This window comes from Pan paniscus, chromosome 19, assembly GCF_029289425.2.
Source record: "Pan paniscus chromosome 19, NHGRI_mPanPan1-v2.0_pri, whole genome shotgun sequence".
In the NCBI taxonomy this organism is placed as follows: domain Eukaryota; kingdom Metazoa; phylum Chordata; class Mammalia; order Primates; family Hominidae; genus Pan; species Pan paniscus.
In genome coordinates, this window is record NC_073268.2 from 31913227 (window position 1) to 31926107 (window position 12881).

The 12881-nt window shown below is 41.8% G+C and overlaps 1 protein-coding gene across 6 annotated transcripts in view; it reads left to right on the top strand.

The window, feature by feature from the left end:
- MYO1D (myosin ID) overlaps positions 1 to 12881 on the top strand; it is a 383024-nt gene that overhangs the window by 331741 nt on the left and 38402 nt on the right. The window contains exons 22-23 of one of the 6 annotated variants that reach the window (XM_063599125.1): positions 9460 to 9600; positions 10112 to 10228. The exons of 4 other annotated variants lie outside the window; for them this stretch is intronic. In XM_063599125.1, the coding sequence (XP_063455195.1) occupies positions 9460 to 9559 (100 nt within the window). In that variant the 3' untranslated portion in view covers positions 9560 to 9600; positions 10112 to 10228. Of the gene's footprint in view, positions 1 to 9459; positions 9717 to 10111; positions 10229 to 12881 lie in introns of those variants that run through there. One more of the 6 variants, XM_063599124.1, reaches the window with a different exon arrangement.

The window sequence follows — 12881 nt, forward strand, 5'->3', positions numbered from 1 at the left end:
AAATTAGCCAGGTGTGGTGGCACACGCCTATAGTCCCAGCTACTAGGGAGGCTGAGGCAGGAGAATTGCTTGAGCCTGGGAGGCGGAGGTTGCAGTGAGCAGAGACTATGCCATTGCAATCCAGCCTGGGCGACAGAGCGAGACTCCATCTCAAAAAAAAAAGCAAGATTTAAGTATTGCTTTAATATGCATGGGAGTATCTAGTCAGGACTTAGCATGCCACCTCTTAGGGCTACAAGATCTGTGCTAGGCACACTCCACAGGTGCCACTCGCCTAGACTGTGACATGAAGGGCACCCTGGAGTAGTACAGCATGGCAGCCCTCACATTTTATTTATTTATTTATTTATTTTTATTTTTATTTTTTTATTTTATTTATTTATTTATTTATTTATTTTTGAGACAGAGTCTTGCTGTTGCGCAGGCTGGAGTGCAGTGGCGTGATCTCGGCTCACTGCAAGCTCCGCCTCCTGGGTTCACACCATTCTCCTGCCTCAGCCTCCCGAGAAGCTGGGACTACAGGGGCCCGCCACCACGCCCGACTAATTTTTTGTATTTTTAGTAGAGACAGGGTTTCACCGTGTTAGCCAGGATGGTCTCGATCTCCTAACCTCGTGATCTGCCCACCTCAGCCTCCCATAGTGCTGGGATTACAGGCGTGAGCCACCACACCCAGCCGGCCCTCACATTTTAAATGACTCACCAAATAATCAGATATGTAATTTATTTATTCATTTTTTTTTGAGACGGAGTCTCGCTCTGTCGCCCAGGCTGGAGTGCAGTGGCATGATCTTGGCTCACTGCAAGCTCCGCCTCCCGGGTTCATGCCATTCTCCTGCCTCAGCCTCCTGAGTAGCTGGGACTACAGGCGCCCGCCACCACGCCCGGCTAATTTTTTGTGTTTTTAGTAGAGACGGGGTTTCACCGTGTTAGCCAGGATGGTCTCGATCTCCTGACCTCGTGATCCACCTGCCTCGGCCTCCCAAAGTGCCGGGATTACAGGCGTGAGCCACCGTGCCCGGCCCAGATACGTAATTTATAATCATCGAATCCCAGGGTCGGAGTGGAGCTAATAATCATGAAATCCAGCTTCCTCTGTAAGCTATGCTCCCCAAAGTATCCCACCCTTGCTTGGATACCTCTGGGGTTAGGGAACTCACTACTTCTAAGGGTTGGAGGGCAGCTTCCCACAGGCCTCACTGGACTGTGCTTATACAGGAAATATTTAGAAACTAGTCATTCATATATTGATCAGGAAATATTTAGATATTCCTGAAATACCATTGATACGGGAAATATTTAGCAACTAGTCATTCCTTCTTGTCCCCTAACTGTTGGCTTTTTTTTTTTTAGCGTTACCTCCTACAGGGTTTGCAAATGCAGTTTTCACATGCTGCCGGGTGTGAACAGCACACTGCTTTTGCTCTTTGGACGTCCCTTCTCATTAATACACATGTTTGGACATGAGGATCAATAAAGTGTTAATAAACTGACCAAACCACAGCTGAAATAGGACTTCACCAGTGTCACAAGACAGCCAGTGGGCCACCCCTCCCTGTCGCACCACGGAGGCAGAAGCAGGGCAGGTCTGCACACATATGCATTTAAGATAAGGCACAATAGCAGTGTGCCAGGCTCCTCAGCCCCAGAAAACAGAGAGGTTCTTCAGTCTGGATAGAGAAGTGGAAAATGCTTTCTTTTCTTTTTTTGTTATAACTGCTGGTGCCATGATAATCCTCTGTCGGCCCGGTGGTTATTTGGCACTTCCATTTCTTACTCTTTTTCACTGTGCAAGTCACTGAATGTAAAAGGTGAATAAGACATGAGGCACACAGACAAATACCTCTGAGAAGGGTAAGTGCTGTCATAGATGTGTGTTCTGGGAGCCAGGGGTTCCTAGAAGGAGCTGCAAACCTGGTGGAGAGGGAAGGACAGTCTCAGAGCCCTTGGGGGAGCTTCCTGGAAAGAGCTACAGCTGAGGAAACATGGAGGAGGAAGAAGAGAGGAATTAGCCAGGTGAAGTTAGGGGAGGAAAAGAGAGTATTACAGTAAAAGCAGGATGTGCTGAAGCTGTTTCAGGGAAGGCAAAGAGTTAAGTATACCTGCCTAAGGGGGTGGGGCGGGGAAGCACCCTGGAGGAGAGTTACAGGGATGAAAAGGGGGTAGAGATAGGCAGGGGCCTAGTCCTAGGAAGCTTCAAATGCCAGGTGAATAATAAGAATCCACACATCGAGTACCTACTGCGTGCCAGGTCCTGTGCAAAAGTTTTACATGAATTTTTGCTTTAATCCACCTGCACATTCTCTTGGAGCTGGGACTGGACCACTCTCTGATTCTAGATACTTTCTAGCTAACTATCTAAAGAGCTTTATTGTGATATAAATTCACATACCATACAATTCACTCACTTGAAGTATGCAATTCAAAGGTTTCTAGTATATTCAGAGTTGTGCAACAATGACCATAATCAATTTAGAAATAATTATCATAAATGGAAACCCTTTGGCAGTCACCCCCATTCTCTGAAAGTCCCCACCCAACTCTAGGCAATCACTAATCTACTTTCTGCCCCTGTAGCTTTGCCTACACTGGACATTTCATATCAACAGGATTATATAGTATGTGGTCCTTTGTGACCAGCTTCTTCCTCTTGGCGTAACATTTTCAAGGTTCATCCATGTTGTGGCATGTGTCAGGACTTCATTCCCTTTTATTGCCAAATAATATTCCACTGTATAGATAGACCACATTGTATTCACCTGTTTATCAGTGGATAAACATTTCAGTTGTTTCCACTTTTTGGCTATTATGAATAATGCTGCTTTGAACTTGTGGATATAAGTTTTTGTATGGACATGATTTCATTTTTCTTGAGTTAAATATTTGAGTCATATAGTAAACCATATCTTTAACTTTTTGAGGAACTGCCAAACCATTTCCCAAAGCAGGTGACCACTGTATTTCTACCAGCAGCGTATGAAGCTTCTAATTTCTCCATTCCTTGCCAACACTTACTGTCTTTTTTTTTTTTTTTTTTTTTTGAGACGAAGTCACTCTGTCACCCAGGCTGGAGTGCAGTGGCACAATCTCGGCTCACTACAACCTCTGCCTTACAGGTTCGAGCAATTCTCCTGCCTCAGCCTCCTGAGTAGCTGGGATTACAGGCCCACACCACCATGCCTAGTTAATTTTTGTATTTTTAGTAGAGACGGGGTTTCACCATGTTGGCCAGGCTGGTGTCGAACTCCTGACCTCAAGTGATCCGCCCACCTCAGCCTCCCAAAGTACTGGGATTACAGGAGTGAGCCACCATGCATGGCCATTATCTGTCTTTTTGATTATAGTCATCCTAATCGATATGAAAAGGTATCTCAGTGTAGTTTTGATTTGCATTTCCCTGATGACTAAAGGTGTAAAGTATGTTTTCATGTGCTTATTGGCTATTTGTATATCTTCTTTTAAAAATATCTATTTAGATCCTTTGTCTACTTTTCAACTGGGCTGTCTTTTTATTATTGAGTTCTAAGAGTTCTTTATGTAGTCTAGATACAAGTTCCTTATCAGATATATGATTTGCATAGTTTTTTTTCTGTTCTGTGGGTTTTCTTTTCACTTTCCTTTTTTTTTTTTTTTTTTGAGACAGAGTCTCTCTCTGTCACCTAGACTGGAGTACAGTGGCGCGATCTCGGCTCACTGCAACCTCTCCCTCCTGAGTTCAAGCAATTCTCCTGCCTCAGCCTCCCGAGTAGTTGGGATTACTACACCTGGCTAATTTGTACTTTTAGTGGAGACGGGGTTTCATCATGTTGGCAGATTGGTTTTGAACTACTGACCTCAGGTGATCCGCCTGCCTCAGACTCCCAAAGTGCTGGGATTACAGGCATGAGCCACTGTGTCCGGCCTCTTTTCTTTTTCTTGGCGGTATCCTTTGAAGCACAAAAGTTTTTGATCTTGACGAAATTCAGTTTATCTATATTTTCTTTTGTTGCTTGTGCTTTTGGTTTAGAGACCGTATTTTTAACCAATACATTATTTGAACTTGATTCTGTGAGTTATGGAAAGTGACCGAAGGACTTAAAGTTGTAGAATGACCTAAAACTTCTCATTTTTAAAAATCAAACTAATGCTTATACATGTGTGGCGGGCTAATGATGATTCCCAAAGTGATGTTCATGTTCTAATCCCTAGAACCTGTGAATATTATCTTATTTGGAAAAAGGCTCTTTGCAGATTTAATTAAGAATCTCGAAATTAGATTATCCTGGATTATTCAGGTGGGCCCTATGTGGCACTAATAAATCCTTATAAAAGAAAGGTAGAGGGAGATTTAACACTCACAGAGAAGGCAGTGGGAAGACAGAGGCAGAGACTACAATGATGAAGCCACAAGTCAAGGAGTGCTGGCAGCCACCCGAAGCTGGAAGAGGCAGAGAACCCTAGAGGCTCTGGAGGGAACATGGCCCTGCTCACACTTTGATTTCAGACTGTTGGACTCCAGAACTGTAAAAAAGTAATTTCCTGTTGTTTTAAGCCGCTAAGTTTATGGTAATTTTTTACAGCAGCCATAAGAAACTAATACAATATGGTTTTTCAAAAAATCAAAGTGAAAGGGTTTTAAATGAAAAGATAAACAACATGCTGCTGTGTGTGTGTGTGGAGAGACAGGGTCTTCCTACGTCACCTAGGCTGGTCTTGAACACCTGGGCTCAAACGATCCTCCTGCCTCAGCCTCCCAAAGTGCTGGCATTACAGGCATGAGCCACAGAGCCAGGCCTTTAAAAAAAGTCATATTTGAACATCATCTATTTTATTTATTTATTTATTTTAAGTTCCAGGATACATGTGCAGGATGTGCAGGTTTGTTACGTAGGTAAACATGTGCCATGGTGGTTTGCTGCACCAGTCAACCTATCACCTAGGTATTAAGCCCAGCATGCATTAGCTATTTATCCTGACTCTCTCTCTCTCTCCCCCAACCCCCACCCACAACCGGCCTCTTGTGTGGGATGTTCCCCTCCCTGTGTCCATGTGTTCTCATGGTTCAGCAGCTCTCACTTATGAGCAAGAACATGCGGTGTTTGGTTTTCTGTTCCTGTGTTAGTTTGCTGAGGATTATGGCTTCCAGCTCCACCCATGTTCCTGCAAAGGACATGATCTCATTCGTTTTTACGGCTGCATAGTATTCCATGGTGTATATATATCACATTTTCTTTATCCGGTCTATCATTGATGGTCATTTGGGTTGATTCCATGTCTTTGCTATTGTGAATAGTACTGCAGTGAACATACATGTGGACATCATCTATTGACCTTTGACTATAAAAGATGGTAGTTTAGGGCAGGCATGGTGGCTCATGCCTATAATCCCAATGCTTTTGGAGACCAAGCCTCAAGGATCACTTGAGTCCAGGAGTTCAAGACCAGCCTGGACAACACAGCAAGACCCCATCTCTACAAAAAAAAAAAATAATAATAATAATAATAATAATAATTATCCAGGTGCAGTGTTGCATACCTGTAGTCCCAGCTACTCAGGAAGCTAAGGCAGGAGGATCACTTGAGCCCAGGAGCTCAAGGTTACAGTGAGCTATGATCATGCATGCCACTGCACTCCAGCCTGAGCAACAGAGCTAGACCCTGTCTCTAAAAAAAAAAAAGATGATTTATTTTACTTAGATGCCTTTGACTACTCCCTCCCAATTTTTACTAGTTTTTCCATTATCTTTAGCTTACTGTCAGTTACTATTGCAACTCAAAATACTGTAATCATCAAATCTAAGATGCCATCTACTATAAGATGCACCATTATTTTCTATTCCACTAAGGAAAAACAGCACTGCCAATTATACTTCTACAGTATCATGAAGAGTAAGGAGCTTCCCAGTTCAAAGACATTACAGGTTGAAAAAAATGGGGCCTTAGAAACAGTGAAATACAAAAATATACAAGAATTTTTTTTCATGCTCCATCAACTTCAGACCCCTTGACTCACCATGTCAAATGAAGATATAAGTGGCCCAGATTTTCTCCTTACTGCTCCATGTCCCTCTCTGAACTTTTGACAACTATAGCTTTACTTTTACATTGTTAATATTAATATTTATATTGTTTTCCACTTTGGTGATTGATTCTAAAGCCAAAACCCAATAACTGACATTTATATTACTATGATTTTGTAAGCATTGTTTCCTTCAGAGCCAGGTAGTGTACTAGGATGACATTTCCTTCTTATGGATTCGTTTCTCTCTCTATGGACCGCTATGCTAATGGACAACCCTCAGTTCAAACTGGTCATTTCATAATTGGAGTATTTAAATGTTGTTTGTCAAGTCTTAGGCTAATTATAAAAAGCAATTAGACCCTAAAAACTAAACATTTATGATATTGGCATGTGTAGTCCCTGCTCTTTGACATCACTCTATCTGTAGACCTTCTCTTCAATTCCTTATCATCTAAACCTGGAGTCAGCAAACTTTTTTCTGTAAAGAGCCAGATAATAAATATCTTAGGCTTTGCAGACCATATGGTCCCTGTAACAAGTATTCGGCTCTTCCATTGTGTCACAAAAGCAGCCACGGACAATATGGAAATGAATGGACATGGCTGTGTTCCAGTAAAACTTTATTTACAAAAACAGACAACCAGATTTGGCCCTGGGTCTTAGTTTGCCAGCCCCTGATATAGAAGAAGAAATCGTGGCCCTCATATCTTGGGACACTACGAATATTTCAATTTGGAAGGTTTTGAATACTCTAAATTGAAATGACTGTAACATGGGCCACACGGGACTGAAAAAAACACTTGAAAATCTAAAATTCTTTAGATGTCATTAATATAGGTCATCTTCCGGCCCTAGGAGGAAACAAGTCTGCTGAAGTTGCACTCTTAGATGTTTCTCCATTCCTTGGGCAAATCAAGTAAGACAGAACAGAGAAACGTCTTTCATCCAACCACACATTTTCTGGGTCAAAGGTGGCCTTTCAACTCCAAAAATAGAACTCTTCCCAACCTCCACTTCCTGCTGACAAGAAGTGTGAACTCTTGGATTTCTAACTGTGAAAGGATGCAATTCATGGAACTTTTTTCCTAACCACCAAAATGAAATCCTAGGAAGCTTAAAAGGAATCAGTAACAATTTTTGGAATGTTGCCAATGTTTAAGGGTATCGAATGGAAAATTCTACAGACGTGACCCAGATCCGATTCTAAGAAATAACTTCAAACTTTAAAATGAAAAATATAATGCATAATATTTTCTTATTCATACTATCATTAATTTCCCAGCTTAAATCTAATTCTGGGAAACTAATTAATTGGCGTTGTCTTTAGAATTATCCACTTGAAAACTTAGGAATTTAAGCCAGCACATAAGATCTATCACTCATATAAGCCAAACAGCCATATTTATGATTCGTTTTAATATCTAAACCAGTAAGAACCCACTCATTCGACCATGATAATAAAAGTTAGTTTCGGGTTTAAAATGACCTGATATAATAGAATCTTCTTTTAGTTTTCCCTCATCAAGATATGACTTGTGATTTAATATAGGTTTCCTTTTTTAGACCTAGCAAATAATAGAATTAGAGTCTGTATCCTGGGGCCAGGCACAGTGGCTCATGCCTGCAATCCCAGTACTTTGGGAGGCCGAGGTGGGTGGATCACTTGAGGTCAGGAGTTCGAGACCAGCCTGGCCAACATGGTGAAACCCTGTCTCTACTAAAAATACAAAGATTAGCCAGGTGTGGTGGCGTGCACCTGTAAATCCCAGCTACTCCGGGAGGCTGTGGCAGGAGAATCGCTTGAACCCAGGAGGCGGAGGTTGCAGTGAGCCAAGATCATATCACTGTACTCCAGCCTGGGCAACAGAACAAGACTCCATCTCAAAAAGAAAAACAAAAAACAAAAAAAGGAGTCTGTATCCTGGGAGACCCATAACTCTTGTTTGTCTGCACTCTTCCAGTCTGCAGCTATGCTCTGCCTCTCATGGCTTTGAGTACAAACACTCTCTGCAGGAATACAGTTAAGCTTAAAAAAGAAATTTGCCCTTCTCCCTCAAGTTACTACAGTCTTATTTCTGCAGGTAAAACACCCTGAGATCCTCAAAGATATTATCTAAATGCTATTGAGTTTTGTATAAATATTCTATAAGTACGATTTTTGTTTTGTTTTGTTTTGTTGAGATGGAGTCTTGCTCTGTCCCCCAGACTGGAGTGCAGTGGCACAATCTCGGCTCACTGCAAGCTCCGCTTCCTGGGTTCAAGCGATTCTCCTGCCTCAGCCTCCTGAGTAGCTGGGATTACAGGTGCCCACCACCACACCCAGCTAATTTTTTGTGTGTGTTTTTAGTAGAGATGGGGTTTCACCATGTTGGCCAGGCTGGTCTTGAACTCCTGACCTTGTGATCCGTCCACCTTGGCCTCCCAAAGTGCTGGGATTACAGGCGTGAGCCACCGCGCCCGGCCACAAGTACAATGTATTGTTTCTCTCTTCAAATGTATTGAATCTCTCTTCAAAGAGATTGAAGCCTATGTTTCAAAAAGTGTGTTTTTAATTATTATTACATGGTTTACTTTGCAAGTGCTATGTACCAGGTCATAAAGTGAAAATTTAATCTGCAATTATACTTAAATGAGCAAAAGATGCTGCATTTTCAGTTTTATGCTTTAAAATATTTTCACATAAGCTAAAAGTTTGGCCTCATTTTCCCAAAGTATGCCATTCACTTCTAATGGTTTACAGATTAAACTTTTAATTTAATTAAGACTGAAAAAGAACCTCTAATAGAAATAACATACATGCTTGATTTGGTGGAAAACTGTCCTTAAATTTAATATTCTCAGGTCCACACCAAATGTCTTGTATTACTTTGCAAGGATTGACTTCTCACAACTGGCCACTAGATATATCTGTATGGACTTAGCCGAATGATTTTCATTTTTCTAAAGAACAAAACGTTTGTGTGTTAACTTTCCATTCTCTATACGTAGTTGGGCACACAGATTGACTAAAATGGCACCTCTTGTTCCCTGTTGACTGAAGCACAGCAGCTGGGGGTTTTTAAGATTTATTTAACCGTACTTTGCTCACTCAATTCCATTCCTTCTTGTGGCCCTTCAGCTGGTCTCATATCTACGGGGTGTAAAGAGAAAAAGGGGGGGATTTCTTCAGTAATGGAAGCACACGTCCCAAAAACAAGGAATTAATATTAGCCCCAGCATTTGTCAGAGAAACATCAGCAGAAGCTTCCGCCGCACTCTTCAGCTGTTTTTTGTACTTTGCCCTTTGCAACAGATTATTACAGGACTCACTGATAAGCCTCTAGATCTCATACCCATTAAGGATTTAAACTTTCCAAATAAAACATTCCTCCTTGAGAAATAGAATCTTTGCTGTGTGTCTATATGTGCCCTCATTACCTTGCTTAGGGGTGTTCTTCTTTTAAAATATATTTTTCCAGCTGGGCGCAGTGGCTCATACCTGTAAACCCAACACTTTATGAAGCTGAGATGGGAGAATCACTTGAGGCCAGGACTTCAAGACCAGCGTGGGCAACATAGCAAGACCTTATCTCTATAAAAATAAAAAATTAAAAAATTAGGTGGGTATGATGGCACATGCCTGTAGTTCCAGATACTCAGGAGGATGAGGCAGGAGAATTACTTGAGCCCAGAAATTCAATGCTGCAGTGAGCTATGATCACACCACGGCACTCCAGCCTCGGTGACAGAGAGAGACCCCATCTCTAAATTAATTAATTAATTTTAAAAATGTAATAAAAGTAATTATTGCATATGGATGGGGAAATGTTGGAAAACTTTAAAAAATTACTTTATAAAGAAAAAATTTAAGTCAGCTATTATTTTGCCGTGCAGAAATTACTATTACTATCCTATTTAAGTAGCTATGAAGTCATGATAGAAAGCAGGTTTCACAAGTTGATTTTCTCATTTAATATACTACAAGTAATTTCCTATTAACAGAAAACTTTATGCAGTCATTTAAAAATTTTTGTTTATTGGGAATTTTGATAATTTCCCATTTTTAATTTTAATTTATGCTATGATGAGCATCCTTATAATAAATATTTGTAACACTTCATATTTTTTTAGGGTAACTTCAAATAGGGTACGGGCAAAGAAGAAAGTGTGTGTTATCCAATGGAAGAGCAAGTATGAAAGCCAGGAGGGAGCAGAGAGCTCAGCACATGGTGGAACTGAAAACAGTGGAGTAGGGCTGGAGCCTGGAGAGCTGGGAAGGAGCAGGAGGCCTGGGAGCTGGAGAGGTCAGCGGATCACAGAGACACCCAGAGGAGCTTGGTCTTTTTCCTGAGAGAATTGAGGAGCTAAAAGAGAGTTTCAAACAGGAAATCAGATTTGTGGCTTAGAGACATGTGCTTTAGTAAGATCATTCTGGTTGCAGCTTGAAGAGTGGGGTGGCAGGCAGCAGCTGTTAAAATGCTTCAGGTGAGATCTGATGAGTCTGAGTAATGAAGTGTAGTAAGGGAGGAAAGAAGAGAAGGTGGGTTTGAAACAGGTTTTGGAGGTAAAATCTTCAGGATTTGGTGATGGATTGCTGTGGAGTGGGAGGGAGGTGACATCATGGAGGGTCCTCAGGCTTCTGGCTTGGGTGATGGGTGGCCATGAACCCAGCTGTCTCTTATCCAAGTGCAAATATCTAAGAGGCAGCTGAATATGAGGTTTGGAATTAAAATGGGCTAGAGGTATAGATTTGGGAGTTATCAGCATATGGAATTACCTGAGTATCAATTTACAAAATAAAGTTTCATTTTGCCATAGATCTAAAAAATATATAGAGAAGTCCTGCGAATGGAAGAAGAGGGTAGAGGAGACAAAAGGAATGGTAAAAGAGTAGGAAGACCAGAACACGCTGTGCCTTGAAAGCCATGTGAGAGAGTGTCATAAAGCCATCATGATCTTATTCAATAGTTGGCAGAAAACCAACTATTGACAGAATTCAATGATTTGAAAAACCCAGGGAAGTAAGATGGGATGATCAAGTCTGGCTTCTTGAAGAGGACCTGCTGTCATTCATTTTGTAACCACCAAACAAAATAACCTTAGTGTAGATAAAGCCAAATAGAGTTGTTTTGCACCAAACAATGGGAATGGAGGGCCTCAGCCCTGCTGTGGTAAAATGAGCATATCAGCCTCGTGCACTCGTTTGTTTTTTTTTTGTTTTTTTTTTTTTTTTTGAGACGGAGTCTCACTCTGTCACCCAGGCTGGAGTGCAGTGGCAATCTCGGCTTACTCCAAGCTCCGCCTCCCAGGTTCACGCCCTGCCTCAGCCTCCCGAGTAGCTGGGACTACAGGCGCCACGCCCGGCTGATTTTTTGTATTTTTAGTAGAGACAGGGTTTCACCGTGTTAGCTAGGATGGTCTCGATCTCCTGACCTCATGATCCACCCACCTCAGCCTCCCAAAGTGCTGGGATTACAGGCATGAGCCCCTGTGTCCGGCCCCTTCTTCTACTTTTAATATTCGCCCGACTAAGGGCACCTCTTTTAAGGCCGTGGGTCACCATGAGACGTTGACACTACACTGTTTATTCTGCTACAAAGAATATTTTAATTTCTGAATTGGTGTCATTGAGTAAGCCTGCTTGAGGCGGCAGATATAAACTTGTGTAGAAGTTCAAAAGAAAGCAGATCATTTCTGGTTGAAAGGTAAAAGAAAGGTGCAAATCAGAAAATAATTCACAGAGGGGGCTGTTTTTATCCTTCCTTGGTCTGATACTTGTTTTAAAGAACTGACTTCTCACCGCTTAAATTGGAAATTGTCAGCTGAATTCTCAGCAGCCACATTGGAGCCAGGGATGGCACAGTGCAGGACCTTGAGAATGTCCTTATTCTGTAGCACAAAGGATTAGCTGCCACTTCCCAACAGATTGGCTACTTGGTCATGGTGGTTTGCAGCCAGATGATGATGTAGCCATTAAGAGTGAGTGCCATTGTATGATTCCTGATACTAGTGTTGAGACATGAAATTTTCCTGCTCTGTAAGCAAACAATATTGAACATAAAAAGTGACACATAATACTCTAGAAGCTTAAATGTTGTCCCAATCACTTTTCTCTACATTTCAGCATGATTGCCTGCATATATTTTGAATGTACTTCCCCATCCTGATCATGCTTTCAGGTGTTAGAATAATCCAGCCAAGCCTTCACTGAATGCTTCTCCGCTATCCATCATTATGCATGCACATGGCCATTTTTGTTTGATGCACACAAAAGGTTAATGCCTTGAGCCAGGTTTAGAAAATTGGGGATTAATGTCTAAATGCAGAGCTGATGCCATTTTTTCAGGAAAAGCAATGACCTTTATAGAATCTTTTTCCAACAACATTCTTATTTGCCTTCCATCAAGTTTTATTTGGTATTGCAGAGTAAGCTTACTATATAAATCAGAACTCTTTCTGATGAAATGACCAATTTAATCCCAAAATTGAATGTCCTAGAAGGAACTCAGAGAGTTGCAGGACCCTGGGGACTTTAAGCACTAGAACCAAGGACGTGATCACCATCGAGATCCTTTTCTTCTCCTCCCAACCCAGCTCTCTTTCTCCACTCCTCTCAGTCTCTGTGTGCTGGCCTCATTTTTTCCGACAGTAGGCTTCTACACAGGGGAAACCTTGGTCACAGGCAGCTCCAGACTTCCATTATGTCAGCTTAGCATCCTGAAAGAAAGAGAAAGCCTATCTGACTTCAAAATATATGAATCCCAACGGAAGTCTCTGATTGGCCCAATTTGGTTCTCATGCCCTGTACCCAGGCCAAGGCATGGAGGAGAGGGAGCAGGTCCTGGGATTGGTAGATCACATGCCCATCCTCAAGGCTGGGGAGTGTCGGCCTATGCTGGGC